The 27,294-nt window shown below is 35.2% G+C and overlaps 1 protein-coding gene and 1 pseudogene across 3 annotated transcripts in view; one reads left to right on the forward strand and one right to left on the reverse strand.

Moving 5' to 3' along the window:
• Positions 1-16,513, forward strand: part of CXXC4 (CXXC finger protein 4) — a 49,307-nt gene extending 32,794 nt beyond the window's left edge. For all 3 annotated transcript variants that reach the window (XM_053901368.1, XM_053901366.1, XM_053901367.1), the window contains one exon: positions 9,271-16,513. In XM_053901368.1, coding sequence (XP_053757343.1) covers positions 9,271-9,315 — 45 coding nt within the window. In that variant the 3' untranslated portion in view covers positions 9,316-16,513. The remainder of the gene's footprint in view (positions 1-9,270) is intronic.
• A 130-nt stretch (positions 16,514-16,643) lies between these two features.
• LOC109247597 (tigger transposable element-derived protein 1-like) lies at positions 16,644-18,401 on the reverse strand (annotated as a pseudogene).
• Positions 18,402-27,294: the final 8,893 nt, after the last annotated feature.

Here is a 27,294-nt window from a genome sequence, read left to right on the forward strand (position 1 = left end):
CTGTACCTATGCTGTATAATCCTGAATACATGGTATGTTACTGAGCACATAGAAAACCCCTGATAAATTCAATTCAATTTAACAAATCTTCAGGTAGGAACTCTTATTTTCTAAGGTTTGTGGTAAGTGCTGTGGATGTATACATACATATATGTTCATACACACACACACACACACACACACACACACACACAGTTGCTTAAGGACCTTAAATTTTCTTTATTTCTACCTTTTACAATACCCTTCGAAATCCCTAACTCTACATCTTAGTCAGCCCTCCATCTAAGATACTTAATTTCCTACTTCATTCTCAACTCTCAATCCAAGAAATGGACACATTTAAAATGATATAATTGAATTAAGATGATATAATTGCTCTGGAAGCAATCTCGTACCTATTTATAAGCCTTGGGATTCCTTGATTCATCCTTGGCTTAGTTCTTCCCCAGATTTAAATAAGAAATACAAATTGCTGTTTATGATCTCTGCTTGGTTACCTCACGTGATTATGTGATGAAGTATTAAGTTTTCTTTAGTATTCTAGAATTTGTCAAGGAATAAGAAAACAAAAAGAATACTTGCCTTGAACATTTGAACATACTGAGAATCTACAGTATGACTTGTTATTTCAAGTATATTTAACAGAGTACTGGAAACTCTTGTTTGACCTGAATAAAAAAGAAGTAAAGGAAGAAAAGGAGGGAGGGAGGGAGGAAGGGCAGGGAGAGTGTAGTGTTACAGATTAAAGGGAAATCAGAAAGGAGCATATTGGTAGAAAGGATTGTCATGCTCAAGGTCATCTTCTTGAGTCTGGTTTAAAGAAGAGATTGGTAGAAATAGTTAATGTCTCAAAATTTCTGGAAAGATGCCGTAAGTCTGAGCTTAGACCCTCTAGAACCCCTCAGCATTGTTTCTTTTCATTTACCATAATGAAAAAAGTAGTTTCACAGAAACTAGGTTTTGTTTAGTGTTGTGTTTTTTTTTTCCTTTTAATTTCTCTTTAAGATTAATTAACTCAGGTCTACTGTTAGAAATGTAGCAAAGCCAAGGTGAAAAAACTAATGTTCAAAATGAAAAATAGTGTTTCGGGAGACAGAGGCCATCCTCTATCTATAAACAACTCATTTTTCAAAAATAACTGTAGTTTTTTGTGGCTATACAGAGAACTTCCTGGAAAATACAGAATATACATGTAAAAAAGACTCCAGAAAAGTGGCAGAAAGAATATTAATCACTACATCTTATAAATTCTATGCTTAAAAAAAGAGTTAGGCTTATTAATATACTCTGCTGGTTAGTTACCTTTGTGAAGGTGGCTATGTTTGCACAAAGATGGGGCAAAAGATATTCATAGAAAAAGAAGTAATATATGGAAACTCTCTGAGGAGAAATTTCAATCTAAACATTTGAGGACTTGCTCTAGCCCAAGATTTGCTGATATTATGGTAGTGTAGAATGCTTAAGACTATATATCCTCTTAATGAGGGAAATTAACCAAAATGTATTTCTAAAGAGCTAGATAAACATGTAATAACTTGATAAAGTTAAATTATAATAGTTACTGACTATATGGCATTTAATTTTGTTATTTAAAAAGAAAAAAGGAGAGAGACCAAAAACTGCATGTTATTCTCAGAAATATGGTTTTAACCAAGTACATTATTTTGATGATAACATCTTTATGACCAAAAAATTTGGAACTGACTCTAAATTCCTCTAAGTAATTCATGGACCTTAAAACATTCTCTGTTTTTGGGCTGGGTCTATAGAAGTGGTTGGTATTTTGTCATAGAGGATTCCAAACCAGATGCAGTCCAGTGACCACATCCAAGATGCTAAGGAATTTAGCCTAGTGAGAAAAAATTTTATTAAAGTTATTTTCACTTTTTATATAATACAGAAAAAAAAATATTTCTCAAATTCTCAGATCTATAATAATTCAAAGATAAGCACTGTAATTATAGAGGTTTGGTGTTTGGTGTAACTATTGTGTTTCATTTGAATACATGTTAGAGACTATCCAAATCATAGCTTTGGTAGTTTTGAAAAGTCACCTCTTCATATTTTTTAATGTGGCTTCCTATTTCCTCCCATTTTACAAGAATATTTCCACAGTTCACTGTCTACTTTAAAATTAATCAACATCTTCAAAATGGTCCAACAACTTGATCAAGAAAAGAATGATGGTCGTTTTTCAATAGCTGATCAGCAATGATCTTACCTAAAGGTATCATTGCATGAAACAGGATTAGTAGAGTGACTCTGAGGGGACATAGAATTATCTAACTTTTGTCTCTGCCAGATAGGTAGGTAGGTAGGTAGGTAGATAGATTAAGATTCATTTATCATATAACCACATGTATTTGTATATATATTCATAAGTGAAATCTAAGCATATGGAACATATAAGTAGAATTAATTCTAATCATTTTTATAGTATTGATGTTATTAATCTAATTTTTGCTTTTTACTCTGTTTTACATTTAGTTTCCTTTCACACTCCCTCTAAGAACTTTTAACATAGGGTTAAAAATACTGTATATAATTGTTTTTCAGAAACACCTTTTTAATTTGTGGACCGTTGAAATTTTTTTTTTCTTTCTGCGTACCATCCCATTACAGTTTATTTTTATATGTCCAAGAACATTTTCATCACTAAACAACTCATTTATAACACAATAAACTTACTTATTTTTTAGAAAGATGTGACTTGAAGTGTTTTTACCAAAATCAGTTGAAATATAATCCTACATAGCATTATCAAGAGACTTGCTTAAATACAGTAGTTGCATTAAATACTAGGACCAAAAGTGGGCGCCTTTTTTGTCACTTTGGGACCCATGTCCAAGTCATGGCGTTCAGCTGTTACTTTCCTTCCTACCAACCCAGGATGTGTGTCCTATTCTTTAGACACACATTCTCCTTTAGGCAGTTATTTTCCTAACGGGCTCTACCACCACATTGATGTGACTTTAGCATCTGTATTACATACTATAACAACTCAGCTTTCCATCTACAAAGGTTAGCTAGGTTTGTCTTGTAAAACGTCATGCTGTCATAGTCTAAAACCATCACAGTGGTGATGGTGAGGGTGGTGGTGTTCGTGTAGGAGGAGGCGGAAGAGGAAGAACTGTCAATATTGGCAAAGCAGGAGGAGTGGTAGGAGCAATGGCCCGCAGAGAATGGATACTAATGAAAAAACCATTGCGAGTTCTCCACCATTAATCAGAGAAATCCTGGCCATAAACGTCAATTTGAAAACCAAAAAAGTTGAGTTCTCCTTATAATCATATTTAAGGCCTCCAAAAAAGTGGGTCATAAAACATATCCAGTTACTCATTTGGTTCTCTCTTTCATTTAGAAAGGGGTCTAATATTCCAGTTAATGGTAATACTGATAAATATTTTTAGTTGACATCTGGATAATGGCCAAAATAAAATGTGAGTATAATATATATATTATACAGTTATATGATAAATGAATCTGAATTATGAGGAAAGTTAGTCTGATGCATATCACATATGTGATATATATATATACACACATATATATATATCATGCATATATCACAAATAGATATCGTACATATATCATATCACACATATGATATATATCACATAGTATATAAGGCATATATATTACAATAGAACAGAAAAAGAAAGGTGTAATCTAAAAAGTAGAAGCTATACTTATGTTAATTTGTATATTTTAATTGAAGTATTGTTAACAAATAAAGTTGTTTATGATTGCAATAACAGTAAGTTGTTAGACTGTGAGATTATCATATATCACAAAATAATTGTTCTCTCAGATTTACTGACCTATGCTATACTTGTGCTTGCTAAAAGTTCTAGCAAAGCTAGTGGGTTACTGGTCTATGATTTCTACAATATATTAATTATAAATAGGATATAGGAAAATATTTCTGCTAAAAAATTTTTGGTATGTCTCTAACATTTTCTAGGTATCATTTTAGATCATAATTATTAATTTTATCGATGTACTATGTGTATTCCCATCCACAATATTGTATATAGAATAAAATTTTCCCTTCTCCAAGTAGGTTTTGAAATTTTGTCAGTAAAAGAAATTGAGAACCTATATAACTTGATGTTTTAGCATTCTTTGTGAACCAAATCAGAAAAAAAAATGTAGTTTTCTTCACCATCAGGAAAGCTTTTCCTTTTCTTAACGCAAAATACTCTAAAGTTTTGAAGTTTCATATGAAGCCGAAACAAAATATAATCAAATATCTAAAGGCAAACATTGGTAGCTACTATTATCTTTTGTCATACTTGCATACTTTCTATTGCAAAATTTCAGTGATTCATTAAGGTGTCAAGTTCTTATGTGACAAGGTGAGCCAAATGCTGTGAGGTGTTCCCAGTTTCAAGGTCTTAGATGCTTGGAGTCTAAGAAACTTATAGGGGATTCTTCACAGGAAAACTATTTCAGCAGAGTTTAAAAGAGGCTGTATTGGCTAACTGCAGTTCTAAATTGCTTTGCTTTTGGTTGGAAAAAGTATACTTCACATCATTATATGAGAATCGAAAAATGGATGATTTCCATTTCTTTAATTAATAATAAATGGGAAAACTAGAAATAATTTTCTGATTAGTAGAAGAATAACAGTCGCCCAAAACACTCCAGGTTGGAAATCATTGTATTAGAAGCATCCTGTTGTTTCACAGTAGAATTCCGAAGACCCAGGTGAATCACTGAGATTTTTGGATTCAAAAGTATATGAATAAATATTAGAAAGATATATTTAACTTTAGTTACAGAATTTTCAAATGTCGTAAGTATTATCTCAATTTATAGCCTTATGCATTCTGAAGTAAATTTCAACATCAAGTTGCCTTTAATTTGCCCTTTGAAAGTTCATGTCTAGCTTTATTAAAATGATGAGTATTGTTTAGTGCTGCACTTTATATATTGTAAAAAAGGTATAGATATCCCATTTTTAGCTTTCAGGAGGTGAATTTTTTTAGACTTGCCATATTTTTTTTTTTTCATTTTAAACTTTTATTTTAGAGAGAGAGAGAGAGGGAGAGCAAATGGAGAGGGGCAGAGAGAGAGGGAGAGAGAGAGAGAGAGAGAGAGAGAGAGAGAGAGAGAATCTTAAGCAGGCTCTGTGCTCAGAGGGGGGCCCGCAGTGGGGCTCAATCCCATGACCCTGGAATCACAGCCCTTGGATCATAACCTGAGCTGAAATCAAGTCAGATGCTCAACCGACTGAGCCACCCAGCCACCTCTGGACTTGCCATATTTTAAACAAAAGTGTGTAGATGCAGGCTCAACCTGAAGATGTCACAGTTCACGTGACTGCTCAACAGGCACAAAAAAAGAAAAAAATACTCAAATTCTAAGGTGGCGGCTTTTGGTAGTTTTGTGTATTTTAGGTTGTTTAATTTATGTCTTCATTGCTGATATAACAGAACTTAAATAATACCATTGCCGGAGACAGATTGATAATTTTTTGTATTCATTTTTTAATGTCAGTGTAAACTGTACTTGGGTTTGGGTTATATCATTCTTTTATTCAAGAAAGTATCATTGCTTTTTAAAGTTATTTAGGAGGGAAACAGAAGCCAGCCCTTTAAGCTCATTAGTTTAAGTTCTTTGGTATGTGGCTCTGGCTTTCATAGGGATGAATTCTCTGGAACACCATGCTTTACAGCAATACCGGAAGGAGAACTGAGGGCTGCAGGTTTCTCCACAGTCCTCCTGGGAGCAGGCTGTTTTTTGTCAGTGTTTGCACCTGCAGGAGCAGTGAAGGCTGTCTTAAACAATGCTGATCAACTCAATTCTATTCTTTACCTCTCCACCCCCTTCTCTTCCTGGGGAATCTGGCTTTCCTGTCACTCAGGATAATGATTTCCTGCAAGCATCACTGAGATCCAGAAAGTCACTGTAATCTCATCAAGAGTGTGATTCCCCAGCTGGGACTCTTGAATTTATATAACCCCGAAGGTAGCTAGGCAGGGTGCTTAGTCCCTCATTGGTGTGTTGAATCCACACAACATTTGAAATAAAAGTCCTCTCACAAAGATGACCTCATTCATTGACAGGATTAGAGAAGACATGTCCCCAAATTAGTACAGACTTAATCAAAAATATATAATTTAAACAATATTTTATGTATGAAAACAAACAGTGTTGCCTTACCCATCTTGGCAGAAAAGAACTCAGTCCAGATATAAAGTAAATTTCCACTGAACCAATACAAATCAGGCAGGAGATTGGGCATACATTTTCTGCTTTGTGTGACCTATGGGGGACACTAAGGAGTTTTATTACTTTTTTAATCCTGAAATAACATTTAGAGGAACCTCACTTCAAGCTTCTGGTGAATGCCTTGATAATTTGTTCTAATTAACGCACCATTGGTTTTCCTGTTTTCTCACACATTTTAGGTGATTTCCCAACAAATCATTTTAGGCTTCATGACCTCATAAATCTTCATATAAGGGAGAAATCGTTTTTAAAAGATGCCCCCCTGCTAATCTTCACCTTTACCCTACAGCGGTGGATGGTCTGTACCTTAGGTGTGGAGATATGTACTGGTCTCAATGTATGCATAATAATACACACACATCCCAGTGCTATTATTTTGTGACAAGATGCATTAGTAAAGAAAACCAGCTCTCTGTTTTTCTCATATTTGCATTATCTAATTAATTTTTAGTGGTAAAAAGCATTGAGAAATGATTATCTTTCTCCTCACAATAATGACCTTTGATCTCAGGTGGCATTTTATAAAGCTTGCCTTTTCTAAATATTGCAAATAAAACTGAGTAATGGAAAAGGGCACAGGAAGAGCAAAGAGCTGGAAAAGAGACTTCAAAATATATCTAAGACATAAGGAGTTCACCTCATTTAAAAAATGTACTCCATACATTTTTCTGTTTATCTTCATAAACATATATGTTTATCAAGATACAAGATTATCTAAGTATATACTTACAGTCTTGTTTCCAGTTGGCATCTGAGAGTAAATTGGCATCTCTATGTCATATTCTATACATGTAAATGTGAATATATATGAATATATATGCACATGTTTATTTTTCATATGTGAATCTGTAATTGCATGGATATGTTTGGATCTAACTTATCTTGTTAAAAATGACTACATTTATATAAGTATGCATACTTATATAAAATTTATTCTTAGTTGGCATCAGGCAGCAAGCTTAGCATCTGGTATAAACGTCTAAGTTTTCATTTACTGCTTGTGTGTGTGTGTGTGTGTGTGTGTGTGTGTGTAAAGCATGAATATTAGAATGAATATGTTGTTTTTTATGAGTTCATATAGTTCCTTTAACAGTGATTAAATAAATGTAATGAGCATATATAATTATATTTATCATTCAAAAGTTAATTTTGGAAAGTAGGAAAGGAGTTTTTCTTATCAACCAAATCAAATGATGGAGATTCCTGTATGCATAGCGAGCTGGAGAGAAGAAAACATTACACCATGAGGAGTAAGGATTAAAATATTAATAAGTACTAGTTATGTGGGAATAATAGACTTCCTTATTTGCATTTTTAAAGAATACTTCACAAGTTAAATACTTTTGTATACAAACTTGTACTTTGGGTACAAACTTGCATTAGAATCAGTTTGGGGCACCTGTCTGGTAGAGCACGGGACTCTTAATCTCAGGGTCGTGAGTTTGAGCCTCACATTGAGAGTAGAGTTTATTTTAAAAAATAATCAGGGCGCCTGGATGGCTTAGTTGGTTAAGCCTCCAACTCTTGATTTTAGGGCATGATCTCTTGGTTCGTGAGATCGAGCCCCACTTTGGACTCTGTGTTGACAACGCGGAGCCTGCACAGGATTTTCTGTCTCCCTCTTTCTCTGACCCTCCCCTTCTCACTCTCTATCTCTCTCTCTTTCAAAATAAATAAACATTAAAAAAATAAAAATAATAACTAAAGAATCATTAGTTTGTTCTTACATATTCATCTTCAAATTTATTGTGTTGACTGCAGGGACAAGTTTTTCAAAACTCTTTCTAGTACAAATAGTGAAAAGTGGCTTTGCTTTCCAAAATGGTTATTCTTTTCATTTACATTTCAGTGGACATCTTAATTAATACACTCGTATTTTTAGATGACATTAACACAATAGGACTGTGTCAACCAAATAAGTCAAATGTGAGACAGTAAATCAAAGCTAGTTTCAATTATTAAGGAGTACTTACAGTAGAATTTTTCATGTATACTCTGAAACATGAAGTTCAAGTGCTATTAACACTGTCTTAAGATGTGTTTACAAGAAGTGCGTGTGTGTGTGTGCGTTCTGTACCTACTCAATAATTTGGTAACATTCAACATGTCAATTTATATACTTAATTATCCTAGCAGCTACCTTATATTCTACACAGGCTTGTTGGACTGGTCTAAGGAATAGTACCAGCTCTCTTTCATTAGCCCCTATAGGAAAATTTACTCTTAGCTTATTGTTTCTTATGTACTTTCAATATGTTCTCATGTGGTTCTGTTTTTTAAAGAAGAGTATGGTATAATGAATTACTGTAATGTTAATATATGGAAGAAAATTCAATCCTATACCGTTTTTCTGACAAAAAAAAATCCCACAGTGACTTTAACCTTTTTGTTAAAAGAATTGCTCATACTTTTGGTGCTAACTTATTACTCCTTTGAAAAACGATAGTATTTTTATGGTATAAAAGTTATGCTCCATTGAGTATCATTGGCTAGTGTAAGTTTGTTTCATACATATGACCTTAATTTGTTGAAAATGCAGACTTTAAAATAGTGGTACATAGTTGTTAAATGATAGAAGTAACATCGATGTGATATTTGTTGTTGTCCTGTTATAAAAGAAATTCCCCAGAATAAAGAAACTACTTCACTGAATTCTCTAAGCAGCAACCTTACATAGAGGTGCATAGGTACACAGCAGATACAGACTTTCTGGCTGGACTTCCTACTATTGATTAACAGCTTCAACCTTCCCATTTATTCTGATGGTTATCCATGTTCTAGGCTGTGTTTCTGGTATTTTTTAGACTAATGTGTTTTAATCATTATATTCAGTAAATTATCATTAATTTCAATATTCTAATTTTTGTAATGTTCTAAGATTGAGCATTTTTTTTTTATTAAATGTTGAAATATACAAGTCATTATGTTGTGTATTGCTGACTAAAAATATTGTTGAAGTGTAAAGGAGAAAAATCTAATTTTATATTGGCATAGAAAAAAAGCTTAACTTGTTTTCTTGCTCTTTTTTTATAGAGAACACCTGTTCCCAGCGCTGAAGCATTCCGATGGTTCTTTTAAAGCAGTAGTATATCTTATTTTCAAGGCATTTGGAAGTGAAGGGCAAACTAATGTCTTGTTTTAAGAAACTGCTTAGTCCACCACTGAAGAAAATATCCAGATATTATTTTCATTTTATGTATAGGGGTTTCTTCAAAACAAAACAAAACAAAGGAAAAGAAAAAAGACATATAAAAATAATCTGGGAGTTTGGGGAATTGGCCAGTCTATTTACTTTCAATACACTGATTCTTTCTTTGATGTAATTTAGCTATACTAGTGAAGTTGTTGTCTATTTTGAAAGTGGCTGTAAAAAAATAAGTTTGGGTAAACCCCTGCTGTAAAATCATGTATCTTTGCAAAGTACATATCTATACTTCATTTTCAAATATATGTGTTTCGGTACTGTAAACTGTACAGATAGCAGCTTGTATTTTGTGTGTTTAGACACAAGGAGACAATCATGTCTGAGCATCTATGGAGATTAACAGTTTGTACACAACAGTATGGTTCTGCGAGTTAAATCTGGAGCAATAAATTTTAGCTTTAACTATTTTTTGCCAGTTGTTTCTAGAAGCAGCAACAGCAGTGGCATGTTTTGCCATGCATCTTTCCGTAGAGACTTGATGCCAAGTTTTGCAAGACTAAAAGATGATGATGCATCCAGCAATGACCTTCAGTTGTATTGTTATAAGAGGGGGAAGATGTTATGAAAGTTTCAATTAATCTTTTGAGCACTATATTAGAGTAGTGGTTATGCACTTGCATTGCTTACAAACGAGCTGTACAGAAGGGTATACCTCCCAAATACTTAGTGTAGTTGACTTGTCTTGGGTTGCACTGTAAGGCGGAGTACTCACAGTAGTTGGAACATGCAGCATCAGTTGTATAACTTTTTTTTTAAATCAGTGTTTTCTAGGATACAGAGAAAAGTATCATATCTTAGGGGAGAAATTCATGATTGATTTTTTTTCTCAGCCCAGCATGGGGTATATGTATTTTTTGTTTGTTTAAATTTTGCTCTCTCTCTCTCTCTCTCTCTCTCTCTCTTTTTCTTTTGGTAGGAAAAAAGAAACTTTTGATAAAATGTATCCAAATGTTTTAATTCCATGTATGAAGTGAAATGGGTAGTTTCTTTTAAAACTTGACTACGTAAAGACCTCCTGCATTGAGACATGGCTAGGTATATTTTTAAGTTAAAAAAATTAAACACATTTATAGAAGTGAGGCTTTTAAATCTCTTTTTATCTCCTTTTCTCATAGCCTCCCAGTTGGACCACTGGCCTTCCCCTAGGCCCTCAGTGGAATGTTCCATTGCTCCTATTCCCGTTTTTTGTCACTTGATGCTTTCATTCCTGAGAAGGCAGGGCCACATTCTGTGGAGTTCCATAAATGCAAACAGCCCCAAACACAAAGAAGCTAATGTTTCATAGGATCTGTGCTACCTTTTCACGTAGGATTTGGTTTTCTTAAGGCAGTCAAGGTTCCTAAGTCTGTCCCAGGAGGACAGATACGTTACTTGTGATGACATGATACCTAGGGAGTTTATTTCATTTCTGTTTCTTGCCAGATTATAAAGTCTATTCTCATCTTTAGGAATAAAATAGAGTTTAGTGAAAATACATGGAGGATCGAAGTTGCCATGTTACTGTAACTTTTGTTCTTTATCCACTAGCCAGCTACTTCAGCCTATAACATCCACTAGCCTGCTGAAAAATGTTAGCAAGATGGATCACACAGAGGAAAATAACCTGAGAAGAGAAAGGGTGATGAAAAGGACTGTAAAGTTTTAGAAAGACTAGCAGATTAATAATTTTAAGAGGCTAGTTGTAGTTGTGAATGGGAAATAATATCACAGGAGATTTTAAAAAACACAGAAGGAGCACTTCCTCATCAGAGCATGGGTGGGAGGGGTGGAGAAGTCACCTGCAAATGCCAATGTGAAAAACAAGTGACTAAACCTGCCTAGAATATGAACGCAAGGTCTCCACTTATGGTTGAATGGCCTTTTTAAGGAAATTTTATTATATATTACACCTATCCATGTTTAAAGAAGAAAACTAAATAATCACAAGCTAAAATGTGCTTAAAATGTATGTTAATTTTGAGATAGCTTTCTGCTTGATGTATATTCCTTTGAGGGTTTCTAGTTAGAATTTCTGTTTCTGCTGTGGGACCAATGAGAACTATAGGAGTTCTTTCTTGTCCACTTTTATTTGATTTTACTTACTTTTAAACCAATTTGCTAAATAATTACAAGTAAGTGAAAACTTACTTCCACACTTGAATGGTAAGTTTGCCTTGCTATTTGGAAAACGACGATTATTACTATAGGATTGAAGCAAATGTCCATTCGGGCTGTATCAGGCATACAATAACGGATAAAGATCGCACAGCAATGTACTGAGAGTCTAAAATACATGCTAGTATTGCATGTCTCGATGTGTTTTTGTTTGTTTTCTTAAAGAACTAATGAATCTGTATATTGTAAAATGTGGTGTTTTACATGTCAAATCAATTTTTTAATGAAAAAATGTTGATTATGGAAATGGAGAAGTGCAGCTTTTCTTTAATTCTCTTACATGTTTTTGTTCTCGATATTGTTCTTTTACGTCACCCATTTTTTTATGATTTTGGTAAAACTCTATTTATATAATGTAGGGTGCATAAACGTTCTCGTTGGTGATGTCGAAGAAAGATGTTACTCTTCCAGCCTCCCTCTGGTTCTCTTCCCTGTAAGTCCATATACTGAGAACTTGTAAAGGATGTCATTATAACCCTAAGGGAACTATTTAAAGGTTTACATTTTTCATGATTCTAAAATACCCAATGACATGTAACTTTTGAAAATTTCTTGCTGTATGCTTCATATTCAGTACCAAGAAAATTCAGAACATGGCAATCAGAATATAGATCATGGCGGACTATACAACTTAAAAATTGCATATCGGATAAGTCCAATTAAAATTTTGTAAGAGAGATCTACATACACAGATGTCTTACCTTCCCTACGAAGTAAGGAGATAAGAAGACGCACATACCGTAAGCATTTGGGGAGAGCTGGAAAATACGTAGGATGTTGGTACATAGTACAGTGAAGTGTTTTCCTTGTCAGCTGTCACTCGGCACCCTAAACATCCCAAGAGCATCATCATGCAAACTTCCCTCTTTCCAGGCCTTCAGACCAAAGTGGCTTTCTGATGGATTTTGCCTGTCTGTTCCCAAGTGGAGGCATAGTTACAAATCAGAAATGTGTCCATCTTTAGGAGAGAAAACAGTGATAGTCTTCCTCCAGTGTAAGAGTATTTAAGAGCATCTCGTGGTTGCTTAATCCCCAGTAGCCAACTTCCTTCTATACACATTCACAGGGAACAAGACATGGTGGGCTTCCTCTGAATTCCTATTAAGCAATCACTACAGAAAGGAATATCCCCTTCCTTTCATTTAGAACCCCTGGCATGTAAGTTGTACAATTAATACTAAAGCTTACAAAGTCTTTAGGCCGATAGTATCTGTAATCAAATAATGAACAAGGGAAAGCAGTTAAATGAACACACTATTCAGGGTCAAATATGTTCAGCAAAAAGCCGTGGTGGGTCTTTGATCATGGTTAGATTCACAGTGATATCAAACAGTTGGTTCTCATGTAACAGCTAAATGTTTCACATTTTGTTTTTATTAAATTTGGCAGTTTCACACTGAGATCTGTATTCCTAGTGAATAAAAGACAGCTACTATGTTCGGAGGGATTCCATTTTCACAATGGCAAGGAAGTCTGAGATTTCAGGAACGTGGGCCACAAAATGTACTCCTTTCAGTGTTCCCCTCTTCTGAACTGTGCAGTCATCTATTAAATTTTCTAATAGATATTTGTGTAAGGTGTATGTATGCTTGTGCAATTATAAAAAAAAAGCAGTTTTGGAAAACAGTGTATTTATTAAAGAAAATTACTTATGGGGCATGTACAAAACTGTAAAAAAAAAAAAAAAAGCTACAAAAAAAAAAAACACATTCGATTTGCCCAGTAAAGTTGTTTTTGTGAAATTTCTGTGTTGTTGAATAAAGGACTTTAGTATTCAAAATATCTCTATTTTTCCATGAACAAATTTTTATTTGTGGGAATTTAAGTCATGGACATGTGATCCTGATAATCTAATTTTGTTTATGATAAAACAAGTGTATAATTCTACACTTGCCCTTATGTCAGCAGAATGAATACTGTATATAAATCTTTCATAAAATACGGCAGTTTTGTTCATTTTGTTTTTCCTCATAGATTTTTGTCTTTCTCAGAGAGTTAAAGAAAAGGAAAAAGAAGAACATGGTTCTTTTCACATTTCTAGAGGATATTTTTTGTTGTTGTTGAAAGCTTTAAAAGGTCACCTAAATAGAGGAAGAAATGAATGTATCCAAACTTTTCTCCTTCCTTCTCCATCCTAAGTGTGCCAGGAGAAAGCATCCCATGAATCCCTTGTGCCATGAATGGAAAGTCCTGGTGGTAATACTTGAAAGCATTAAAGTTCATGAAGAAATGTGCAACACTGGAATTCTATCTTCAGCCATTCCCAGCAATACTCTGAGATTAAATTTTTTATTGTCGTACTTTTTAAAAAATTTTTTATGGAATATGATGGTCTGCCCACGCTGCTTATTGTTTTGGTGGTGAATGTGCTTAACCCCTACTTACCTCACTGTTTCTCAGAACAAAGCTCTAATTTTTTTGATGCCTCATAAACTACAAGAAATGTAGAACACAATTTTATATCTTGGAAATCCTTAATATGATGGCAAACACCGAACTTCAAACAATTGAAAGAGTCCATGTCCACAGAAAATAATACCACATTAGAAGATGTTTGTCGATTTTATAAATTTCAGGGTGTGTTCTTTTAGTATAATACCGCAAATGTAAAATACCTTGGCCCTGGCAACAGAATTAGATCGCATAGTGTGCGAAAGAAGAATTAGGTAACTTGAATTACGAGAGTTTCTGGATACTCAGCAATATTTTCAGGTGAGTTGTTGTGCTTGTTTATTACATTTTGGAGTAAGCAACAATAGGGCAAAAATATAAAACTGGGTTTTCATAGAAAATACTTTCCTTACTTGAAATCTTCAAGTAAGGTTTATTTGTAGTGATAAGAGAATAATGCTCCAAAATAGTTTGAATTAACCATGAAGGGAGAGGGGAGGAGTTCTATACCTTATTTAGACGTTGAGCCAGATAACAGTTTCATATGGTTTCTGCAAAATCATGTATTTTTTTAAAGAGTGTTTATTGGTAAAAGTTATCTTTATTTGCATGTTTTATGCAGAAGCTATTCTCCATTTTATTTCTACTCTTGTCTTTATTCTGTCTCTTTTTAATGGTGAAAATTGTTATTTAAGGTAAACAGGCTGAACACAAATTTGTTTTATCTGCATGCCCTACATAAGTAGAGTAGTTATGAAAAAAATGTATTCTTATTTGGCAATTTTATTTCTAATCTTCTAGTATCTTGGCTTAAGATCTGTCTTTGTGTCCTTTGCAATTCACATATTTTGGCCAATTTTTAAAGCAATATTTCTTATTTTTAATGTACTTATATAAAATTAAATGTCAACCAAATTATCTTTAGTCTAAGTCAATGCTTTGTTTATCATATGTTACTTAAGACAAAAATCATTCTGGTACCAGGTGTTATAATTTCACAAGTTGGAAGCAGTGTAGAGATCTCTTTCCAAGAACAGTACTTTTAAAAGCTATTCTTATCCTGTATAAATCCTGCATGTAAAGCATTTTTAATACAAGACTGAATTACATGACTTGTCCAGTATTTAGATGGTAGGAGAATCTGACTGCCTGGTTTGAATTATGACTTGCTTATGACTTTTCTGAAAAGTGATCTTCTATCTAAATTATATGGCTTCAGGAAACCTGCACAATTTGGAAGGGAAGTTAGAAAAGAACACAGTTAAATGATACTTTTTTTACTTTTGGTACCATCATAAGACAGGTAGCTGAAAATTCGTATTCATTGTATCCTTCAAGAACTTTTCTCATGTTTGCATGAATGGCCTTATGATTTTGTTTATAACTTTTATTGGTACATGTTTATAATTTGTAATTTTATTTATTAATGTTGAATTAATATGTGTGTGTGGGTGGATATAGAAAGATCAATCTGTGTGTGCATATGTGTGTGTGGTTTTTTCAGGCAGCAGAGTTGAAGTAGTTAAGGATCAGTGTAGGTCTCATTAAACATGTTTTATGGCTAAGAGTGTCAGTGTTGTGCCATTGCAATTGAATTTGATGACTCAGCATCTTAAAATACTTAATCTGTTCTCTGGGAATCAGAAAGTGTGGGGAACCTACCTGGAATCTTTTGGTCTTAAGTGCTTTTACTTCAGTTCACTATGTCCTACTTTCAGTTATTTAAGGGACTGGACTCAAAGTTATGTATACAATTTGTTCCCCAAATACATTACTTCCCTTTATATAATTTTTACATTTTAGGTATATTTATATACTATTCGGTTATTTATCTGTATGTATATTTGAGTGTCAAGTGCACATCCAACCACTAATAGATGACTTAATCCATAGCTTATATATTTTGACCATATGGAAAAAGCCTGCATTCCCCCCCAAATTCGTGATATCTACCGAGCAGCAATAAGAAGAACGTTGTGAATATTGTGTGTGTGTGTGTGTGTGTGTGTGTGTGTGTGTGTTGGCAAACCAGCAATTGATTTAATTCCTCATTATTCAACAAGTTTTATTGTGTATCTTCAATGTGCCAGCTACTGGGAATATCAAGATGAATAAAACATGATTCCTGACACATTTACCATCACCATGGAACTCAATCAAATGGTTGAAATAAATACACAAATAAATAAAAACAGTGGAAAGTGTTGTGAATGGAGCAGGCATCATGTGAAGGAGTGGCAAGAAGAGATAGAGTGAAGCTCTTGAATTTCACATTCTTCACGGTTGAAAGAAGAGGGCAAGCCTTGAGCACTCCTGGGATATCAAACCTGAGAGTAAAGTAGTGAGCCAAAGAGATGGGAGTTGCAGGAAAGAAAAAGACAAAGTTCAAAAGACCTGAGAGATACTACCTTCCTAGTCTAAGTTGCAATAATTTCTCATGGGGATTGCAGGAATACCTTGAAGATATCGTGGGTTTAGTTCCAGACCACCATAAAGCAAATATTGCAATACAGCGAGCCAAACTAATTTGGTGTCTCAGTGCATTTAAAAGATGTTTATACTGTACTGTGGTCTATTAAGTGTGTGACAGCATTCCTTCTTTAAAAAAAAACAATGTTCATTCCTTAATTTAAAAATACTTTATTGCTAAAATATGCTAATCATCATCTGAGATTTCAGAGAGTTGTAATCTTTTTGCTGGCCGGAGGGTCTTGCCTTGATGTTGGTGCCTGCTAACTGATCAGGGTGGTGATTGCCAAGGGTTGGGGTGGCTGTGGCAATTTCTTACGTTAAGACAACAAAGAAGTTTGCCAAGTGATTGATTCTCCTTTTATGAATGATTTCTCGTAGCAAACAATGATGTTTGAAACATTGTAACTACAGTAGACCTCTTTCAAAATTGGAAACAGTTCTTTCAAACCCACTTGCTGCTTTATCAGCTAAGTTTATGTAATATTCTAAATCCTTTGTTGTCATTTCAACAATCTTCACAGCATTTTCACCAGGAATGGATTTTATCTCAAGAAACCACTTTCTTTGCTCATCCATAAAAAGCAACTCTTCATCCATTTGTACCGTGAGATTGCAGCAGTTCAGTCCCATCTTCAGACTCTACTTCTAATATCAATTCTCTTGCTATTTCTGTCATATCTGCAGTTATTTCCTCTGCTGAAGTTTTGAACCCCTCAAAGTCTTCTATGGGGGTTAGAATCAACTTCTTCCAAACTCCCATTCATATTAATATCTAACTTCTTCCCATAAATCCCAGATGTTCTTAATGGCATCCAGAATGGCATTCCAGAGATTTTCAATTTGCTTTGCCCAGTTCCACCAAAGGAATCACTATCTGTGGCAGCTATGCCCTTATAAACTGTATTTCTTCAATAAAAAGACTTGAAAGTTGAAATTACTCCTTGATAGCTTGTCTGTGGAATGAATGTTGTGTTAACAGGCATGAAAACAACATGAATCTCATTGTACATCTCTGTCAGAGCCCTTGGGTGACCAGGTGCATTGTCAATAAGCAGTACTATTTTGAAAGGAAACTTTTTTTTTTTTTTCCCCTAACCGTAGGCTTAAAATACCTTATGTTGTAAACAGATATGCTGTCATCCAGGCTTTGTTGTTTCATTTATAGAACACAGATGGAGTAGATTTAGCATAATTTTTAAGGGGCCAAGGATTTGGGAGATGGTAAATGAGCACTGGCTTTAATGGGTAGTCACCAGCTGCATTAGCCCCTAATAGGAGAGTTAGTCTGTCCTTTGAAACTTTGAAGCCAGGTATTGACTTCTCTCTAGCTACTGAAGTCCTAGATGGTATCTTCTTCCAGTAAAAGACTGTTTCATCTACCTTGAAAATCTGTTGTGTAGCGTAACCACCTTCATTCACAATGTTCTCTACATCTTCTGGAGCACTTGCTGCGGCTTCCACATCAGCACTTGCTGCTTCACCTTGCATTTTGATGTTACGGAGATGGCTTCTTTCCTTGGACCTCATGAACCAATCTCTGATAGCTTCTGACTTCTCTTCTGCAGCTACCTCACTTCTCTCAGCCTTTGTAGAATTGAAGAGAGTGAGACCCTTGCTCTGGATTAGGTTTAGGCTTAAGAGAATGCTGTAGCTAGTTTGATCTTCTATCCAGACCACTCAAACGTTTTTCCATATCAACAATAAGCCTGATTCACTTTCTTATCATTCATGTGTTCACTGTAACAGCATCTTTAATTTTCTTCGAGAACATTTCCTTTTCCTTCACTAATTTATTTGGTTCTTTGGTGCAAGAGTCCTAGCTTTCAGCCTACCTCAGCTTTAGGGCAGGCCTTTCTCACTAAGCTTAATCATTTTTAGTTTTTTTTTTATTTAAAGTGAGAGATGTGTGACTCTTCCTTTCAGTTGAACACTCAGAGGCCATAGTAGGGTTATTGATTGGTGTAATTTTTTTTTTAATTTTTTTTCAACGTTTTTTATTTATTTTTGGGACAGAGAGAGACAGAGCATGAACGGGGGAGGGGTAGAGAGAGAGGGAGACACAGAATCGGAAACAGGCTCCAGGCTCCGAGCCATCAGCCCAGAGCCTGACGCAGGGCTCGAACTCACGGACCGCGAGATCGTGACCTGGCTGAAGTCGGATGCTTAACCGACTGCGCCACCCAGGCGCCCCTGATTGGTGTAATTTTAATATTGTTGTGTCCCAGGGACTAGGGGAGCCCAAGGAGAGGTAGAGAGATGGGTAAATGGAGCAGTCAAAACACACTCAACATGCATCTGTTTAGTTCACTGTCTTATATGGGTGTGGCCTGTGGTACCCAAAACAATTACAATAGTAACATCAAAGATCACTGATCGTCATAACAAATTAATAATAATGAATTTGAAATATGCTGAGAATCACCAAAATATGACACAGAAACATGAAGTGGGCAAATGCTTTTGGAAAAATGGCACCAAGAGTCTTGCTTTGATGCAGTGTTGCCATAAAACTTCAATTTGTAAAACAACAACAGTAACCCCCCCCCCCCAAAAAAAAAAAAAATCGGTCAAGCGCAGTAAATCAAGTGCAGGAAAATGAGGTATGCCTGTTCTTCAGTAGCTACCACAACATTCTCCTTCAATTCATTCTTGCCTGTCTTCAGTACATTTTCTATGCAGTAGCCTGAGTATGCACACACACACACACGGAGTTCGTGTGATTCTATGCTTATTGTCAGTGGTTTCCCATTGCTCGTAGAATAAACACCTAAATGTCATCTGTGAGGATCTTGTGATCTGGCTCTGCAATCTCATCACGTATCATGTCGTCCTTTTTTCTCTTTCTGTTCCAGCTGCTTCAACTTTTTTCTAATCCTTACACTTACGGGGATTACACTTACACTTCTCTTCCCACCTCAGGACATTTTGTTAACATTGTTTTTAATGTTTTCCATCTTCCTTCCCACTTTCTTCCTCTGGGTAATGGCTCTTCATTCTTCAGAACTTCACGAAAGCTTTACTCTTTAAAAGGAAGTTCTCTCTAACTTTTGTGACTCTGTCAAATTCACCTGTTACAGGCCCTTAAAGTACCCTGTATCTCTTCACAGGAATTATTTATGAATTAATTCATCCAATAAATAGATATTATACATTTACTATGTGCCCTTCACTCATTCAAGCAACTACAATATATGCATAAGCAAATAAGACAAAAAAAAACCCTCTCCTCTATAGAACTTACTTATATTCTAGCGCAAAGAAAGAGGTCAAAACAAAGAAGTAAACAAATATCAATGCCACAAGGTAATATGTACCATGGGTACAAATAAGGAGTGGGAATGAGAGTAGGAATGTGTGAGAGGACGAGTTGGAATTTTAAATGGATAGTCACAGAAAGTCGAACTGAGAAGGCAACATTTGAGGTAAGACTTGAAGGAGGCAAGTAAATAAATACCCCATATGGATATCTTAGAAACAGCCAACCCAGCAAAGAGAATGGGAAGTACAAAGACCTTGTAGCAAGAGTGGGACTGGAGTTTTCAAGGGCCAGCAAGAAACCTATTGTGTCTTGAGTGCAATGGGTAAGAGAGAGAATAGTAGGAACTATGGTTCGAGAAGTAAGAGTGACGAGATTGTATGGAATCATGTTAAGAACTTTGGCTTTTACTCAGAAGCAGAAAGGAAATCTTTGGAGTGTTTGATGGGAGGGATACATGATCCAACGTATAATATAAAAGGACAGCTTTGGCTACTGTGTTGAGAGTAGGCCATAGGCCATAAACGGAGGAAGGGAGACCAGTTTGTGGTGCAGACATTTCCATGACCTAAGTGAAAGAAGATGGTGAAACTAGAATGTTAGCAGTGGAGGTTGTAAAAAGAGGTTGAACTCAGCATATAGTTTGAAATATAGGAAATAGCATTTGTAGACAAGGCAGGGCTTTACATATGTAAGACAAAAATTAATAATGCCAGGGTTTATTTTAATTTTTTAATGTTTATTTATTTTTGAGACAGAGAGAGACAGAGCATGAACGGAGAAGGGGCAGAGAGAGAGGGAGACACAGAATCTGAAGCAGGCACCAGGCTGTGAACTGTCAGCATAGAGCCTGACGCGGGGCTCGAACTCACGGACCGTGAGATCATGACCTGAGCCGAAGTCGGAGGCTCAACCAACTGATCCACCCAGGAGCCCCAATGCCCATGGTTTTGATGTGAATAACATCAAAATAACATTGAAACATCAAAAATAATTATTTAAAAATAATGAGCCTGGATGAGCTTATCAAAGGAGTGAGTGTGGATAGGGGAGAGGAAGGACAAGGACTGAGATCTTGGACTCACCTACCACAGTCATACTTCCATTTTCATTGTAATCATTATTGGATCAGTGACTATCTTCCACACTGACCATGGTAGAGAAGATATAGAAACCCAAGGAAAATTCTGCAGGTGTACTCTCCCATTTCCCCCATCCCAGTAACCTGTATTCTTTTAACCTTTATTTGTTTTAGAGGTTATTTTTCAAAAAATGTATTTGAGAGAGAGAGAGAGCACAGGGGAGGGGCAAAGGAAGACAGAGGGAGAGAATCTTAAGCAGTCTCCATCCTGTGCATGGAGCTCACTCCCAGGACCACAGGATCATGAACTGGGCTGAAATCAAGAGTCAGACGCTCAACCAACTGAACTGCGCAGGCACCACTCTTTGAACCTTTAGTTAGCCCAATCCTTACCCTTCATTCACAGGTGACCATCCCCCTCAATTTTTCCTGTTTCCATTGCACACAAAAGCTTGCACTTACTATTTATGTTTATCCATACATTCTAATGCATTGATTGCACATGACTTTTCTCTTAACATAAATAGAAATACATCAAGTTCAGAGTTTGATGAAGACCAGGATTAGTACCATTAAAAATAAGCGTAATTTTACTGTACTTGATATCACATAATTTATCTTTCTGTTCTTAAATTTTTGTTAGCAATTCCATTAAAGGAGATGAAATTATTATCTCTTATTTAACATCTCAGGGACCAAAATGTTTGAACAGAAAGTGGATAGACGTTAAAACTACAAATTGAGAATTGGAATTAAGTTGTTTGACTCCTAGTCAAGAGATAGGAATAAGATTTTAATTTGCCTAAACTTTCCTTCACAAGGGAAGAAGTTAGCTCATTAGTATAACAATATTAGAGTTGAAATTTCAAATACTTATTGTTTTTGTTATTTACCATTGATACTTCACAGAATTAGTCATGCATATTTTCATTAACAACCTAAATGAATTACAGAGAGTGTGGTTAAGAGAGAAGTGTTTCTTTATATTTTGTATGCAAGAGAAAGCATTTTGTACTAGAATCTCTTTAGACCAGAGTTTCCGTTTCAAACCTACCATTTGACAGAAATTTCTACATATGAGAAGTTCACCACTGTATCCTTACCACATTCTGAGGACTAAACAGTGAGTAGATCCAAATCCGAAAGAACCGAATGCTAATTATTTCAGTCCATTAAAGTCCTGACGAACCTCAATATATCCAGAACAAGAAAGGAAACCAGCAATGACTGCAACAAAATCTGAAGAGCCTGATTTCACAGTTTGGTGGAGAATGTGGAGGATCTTATGAAGTGTCAAGAATAAAAAAAAAAGTGAGTTGAAAATAATTTAGTGATACAACTGTAATCTACACTTGCTTCAGGAACTTGGGCAACATTGTCACCATGGATGTAGAACTTCTGAGGTTTATCAACCGATTTCATCAATGAGAAAAACATCACATAAAAATCCACAGCACCCTAGCTGTTGTATCAAGTAAGGGTGAATCTGCACGCTGAATTACTAAATGTATTCCCACACTATAACAAAATTGTGGACCTGAGAAAATGTAGTACTTTCTAGTTTGTAAAGTCTGTCAGAGATCGGGTTCTTCAATGGCCAATTTGAGGGAAGCTGGCACACAATTTAAAGATGTAATTTGAGTCATGGCTGATGATATACTTTTACTTGTTTAGCCTTTTATGCAGCTTGTTTGCATTACTTGAACAGATTTGCTGTTTCTATTCTAACTGCATTGTGTATGGCATGAGGAATGCTGATTAATTCTTGTCGGTAATCATCACACATGCTGCCAGTGTTGTACATTTATATCCTCCATTACATAATCTATGTATTCATTCCTTATGTTATTAGTGGAAGTGGCGTGTAATAGGTAAATAAACCTGCTCCTGATTTAGATTTAAAGTGACTGTCGATCCTTTTCTGTTTTTAAAAGTTAGAAACTGCATCAGATGGAGGAATCTGGTATAGGATTCATCCGCTTCAACTAACTTTAATTAGAATTCTCTAATTGTCCCTACAGCTGCCACCAATAGTAAACTCTAGAATATCAATTGTAATTGGAAGATAAATTTGCATTTTATTCATGACATGAAGTTAATATGTCTTACTTTGTGAACTTTTTCACAAAGTGAAAAAGTGGCAGCGAAGCTATTCAGTGCCATTGGAGTATCACTGAATAGCCTTTTTTTTTTTTTTATCGTTTTGACACTTACATAGTAGATGACTGTCTTATCTACTTTTAAAAAGAAAAGTAGGTAAAAAGTGATTTCTAAACTACTTACTGGTTTACTCAGAGACTGGCGAGTAATAATGAGTTAATATGTTTTTAAATTATGGGTTATAGTTTGAAAAGACATTTCACCAGAAGCCCTAAAGCATTAAGAGGAAGTAAACTGTCAGTCCTTGCTTTATGCTCACAGTCAAGTTACAATTTAGCATAGGAAAAGTATAGAAAAATAAATAACAGCTAATATAACAAAACTAATGTATTCATGTCTTCGTAACCTCATTCCCAAATTTCTCATCCTTTCTTGAGATGCCAAGTTCGAACCACCATGTCAGAGGATAGAGTCAATATAATTAGTCTTCGCATTTTTTAGAAGAGTAAATGAAGTCCCAGTTTCTGAGAATGGCACTGTTCATAATCTTTTATTTCATAGTTACTTACTCCTTAAAGAAAGTAGAAAGTGTAACTACTTGCAATGGCTTAAATAAGAAAAAAGGGAATACATTAGCCGAGAAAAATTGAAAGATCCTGAACAGACTAAAGCCAGGATCACACTATTTTATCTTATTCTGTCTCCATAGTGTTCCTAGTCAGCTGTATTCTGAGGCCTCATCTGTTTAAGTTGCCCCCTAGCACCTCTAAACATATATTTCCATTGCTAAGAATTCTTGTACAGGGAAAAATTTTCTTTTCAGACAAATCCAGCAAAAATCCCAGAAATAATTCTTGGTAGGTCCAGTTGGCCTAAGTTAGATCATGTGCTCCACGCTTAGCCAGTCACTGTTAACAGAGAAGTGTTGGCTAATCTTATGCAAACGCAATATGAAAGTTGTGTTTAACCTATGCTTAGGAAGAGATAAGCCTCTTCCAACCACATTTACTGGGAACAAAAGAATAGTATGTTTCCAGGGAAAATCAGAGTATGACTATATAAACAAAAAGGAAAATTGACATTGGACAAGGGAAAAAAAATACGCAGGATGCCTGGGTGGCTCAGTCGGTTGCACATCCAATTTCGGCTCAGGTACATGAGTTCAAGCCCCACGATGGGCTCTGTGCTGACAGCTTGGAGCCTGGAGCCTGCTTCAGAGTCTGTGTCTCCCTCTCTCTCTGCTCCTCCCCCACTCATGCTCTCTCTCTCAAAAATAAACAAACATTCAAAAAATAAATAAAAATAAAAAATAACTGCAAGAAGAGTAGCAAGGAAGGACTGAAGAAGGGGAAAGAGAAGAAAGAGAAAGCGAGAAGAAAGGAGAGAAAAGAAGAGGAAATGATGATAAGGGTCTACTACATTATGTTTTATTGAAGGGTTAATGGGCAAGGAAGCAGCAGGAGGGAGGAGGCAGAGAGACTGAGATCTTCACTGGAATCCTAAAAGGATAATTAATTTCTCTATAATTGTGTGATAACTCTATTTGGTTAACTTGAAAGATCCGTTTTTATTAATTAGTCATGTATATGCATAAACACACACAACACACAGGCACACACAACACCGTTATGTTTGTGGGTCCACATGAGTTACCCCATTGCTTTACAGAAATGTGTACAAATATTGATTGTGTAGAAGTTAGCTATAGGTTTATATGTGCGATTATTTGTTTCAGAGAAGTAAGACAATATCACAAAATCTCAGAATACAAGCCAGATTTTAGCCACCAACTCTAACATGCATTTCACACAGATTCTTTAATTGTATTTTCTGCAAACCTATATCTCACCAGATTTGGTCCAATGAGTATGATTGAAGACAAAGGTTGACTAGTTTCAGCACACTTAATGTTTTTCATCTTGGACTCAATTACTTTATGCTCATGAGAAAATTCATATTTGTTTTTCCTAGGAAAAGCAAAGTCATATTTCCCATTGTATGCTATTATTTTATCGAATAACAAAACTACAGGTAATAAACACTTAAATGATTATAACAACTTTGCTATGAAAACAAAGATGGCACATTTAGAGAAGCTGTACCATGGATGGCAGTGACAGCTTAATGTGTTTGTTCTTTGTTGAAAAGTGTAAATCCTGCATAAAGGACTTCTGGTTCCCACTTAGGTATATAGGGATCTAGGAAATGTATCACTTTAAACTTTACTGAAAGAGGAGGATCAGTGTCAGAGGAAAAGTGGAGTAAAAACCACAAGATGGGGGAGTAAATGCAGGGCAGGCAAATGCAATAACTACTACATGGAGAAATAGAAACTCTCATCATTGCCTGCACTTCAATCTCGTAGCTAGAGAAGGAAGAAATACGCAGTAAGTGGGCCTGTAATCTTGTTAGAGTAACAGGCAGTATTCCCAAGTGTTCAAATCCATACTCTCTTTGTTGTCAACATGTGAGAGAGCCTCCTCTGCTCTCTGCCCCAGTGGTTCAGGTAGACTGATTTCACACCGCTAGCTTTGACGGTGAGGGAGGGATTACATGAGCCCATCTTGATTAGTAAATATATGGACCGGTGATTCAGCGATAGGTACAACATACATGTCTAGCGAAACCAGCATATTCTCCCTCTCCCTCTCTCTCTCTCCAAACCCCATTCAGAAATCACTGCAAAAGGTGACACATTTTTTTCTGCTAAGCTTGCCAAATTCAATACGGTATGACTGGAGCTCCTGGTTACCATGTTGCTCATTCCCAGGAGTGGGAATCTCCCTGAAAATAAAGCTAAACAGATTCAAGCCTAGACGTAAGACAGAGAGAAAAACATCTAACAAGACCTCCTAAACACACAGATTCAGCTATGCCTATTGCTGGGTTTTAGTTATACAAGTCAGTCAGTTCTTATTATTCATTAACATGGAAGGAAACATGAACATCCAACATGAACAAAAATCTTCCAGTGAGTAAATACATTTGCTTTATACAGCTTATATTTAGTTCTTGTATGTATATAAGTGTTTTTCTTCTTGCACTCCAACTTGGAGTAGAAGAAAAGGATTGCAAACTTTAGATAATTTGGACTTTTATGTTGATATAAACATGTACAGTGGTTAAAATATACATGTATGAATATAAAACATCTAAAATAGGTAATGTTAAGAAAGAATAGTTTGTAAAATCCTGAATTAATTAGGGTTCTCTCTATATTTGAATAGTAAGAGACAATTATTTTGGGCTGAAACATTGATATTTATTTTGAAAAAAAAAAAGATATTTATTACAGATATCAACATGAAAAGTTTGCTCCAGGAATACTGCTATAAAATCTAAGAAATATTACATTTAAATATGCTTGTAAGAAATTTAATTATGCTTTCTTTGATTTATGACAATGAATGCTTTCAATCGAATTGGAGCACCTTATTTAAAATAAATGGTTAGGCTTAATAATGAGTCTATATCCATATTTATGAATTTCAAAAATTATTTATTATTCTTGAGTCTTTAGTAGAATACATACTCGTATATAAACACTGATTTAAAAAAAAGTGATGGCATTCATCCTAAAAGCAAGACACTTATGTTTACAACATTGATAGAATTAATAAATTCACATATTTCAAAGTCTAACTGATTAGTTGACAGAAAGGATTCTCATGTCATTTGATAGTGGATAGTTCAAATGTAACTACCGCTATTTTTATTGTTGTATAATATTTATCATATGTTCATGTTCAGTCGCTTATTTGCATGTCTCTTCTTTAGGGTGAGAAAGTCAACTGAGTGGATCCTGTGCTCAATTCATTCCTAGAAAGGCAACTCCTTAGCGTGAATGTCACCAATAGCTCACAAACGTATGTAATTACATGAAATATTACATTTCTCAAAAGCTCCCAGCTGACAAAAAGTATACAACTAAAGTAGACTCCAAACAAACATACATTTTAGTAAGTCTTATGTATATTAGATGCTGGCATTATCAGCACGACATTTATTTTAGTTCATTTTGCTTTTTTAAAAGGAATAGTTGATATCCTTATAACTTACTTTTTATTTTTGAAGCAAGAAAATGTTTCAAAAAGTGGAAAGTACTCAACACAAAAGAAAACTAAACAATCTTTAGCAACTTTGACAGAAGCCTACTCTGTTGAGGTCTCCTCCCCTCCCCCACCTGTAACACCGGAAGCACTCTTTCATCTGGTGGCAAACCCTGATTAATTATAACTTAATTTTTTTTGTCAGATGTCAACGTGTGTGGTGATTAATTTGCAAATGAAATACATTAATCTGTAAATGTAGTTACCTTTCATATTTAATAAGGTAACACTTTCTTAAATGGACCCTTGTCCATCTCTTAGTCTCTATTTTACCAGAGGTCTGCTAATG

The sequence above is a fragment of the Panthera pardus genome, unplaced genomic scaffold (genome assembly GCF_024362965.1).
Source record: "Panthera pardus isolate Hobbes unplaced genomic scaffold, ASM2436296v1 HiC_scaffold_13, whole genome shotgun sequence".
Lineage (NCBI taxonomy): Eukaryota > Metazoa > Chordata > Mammalia > Carnivora > Felidae > Panthera > Panthera pardus.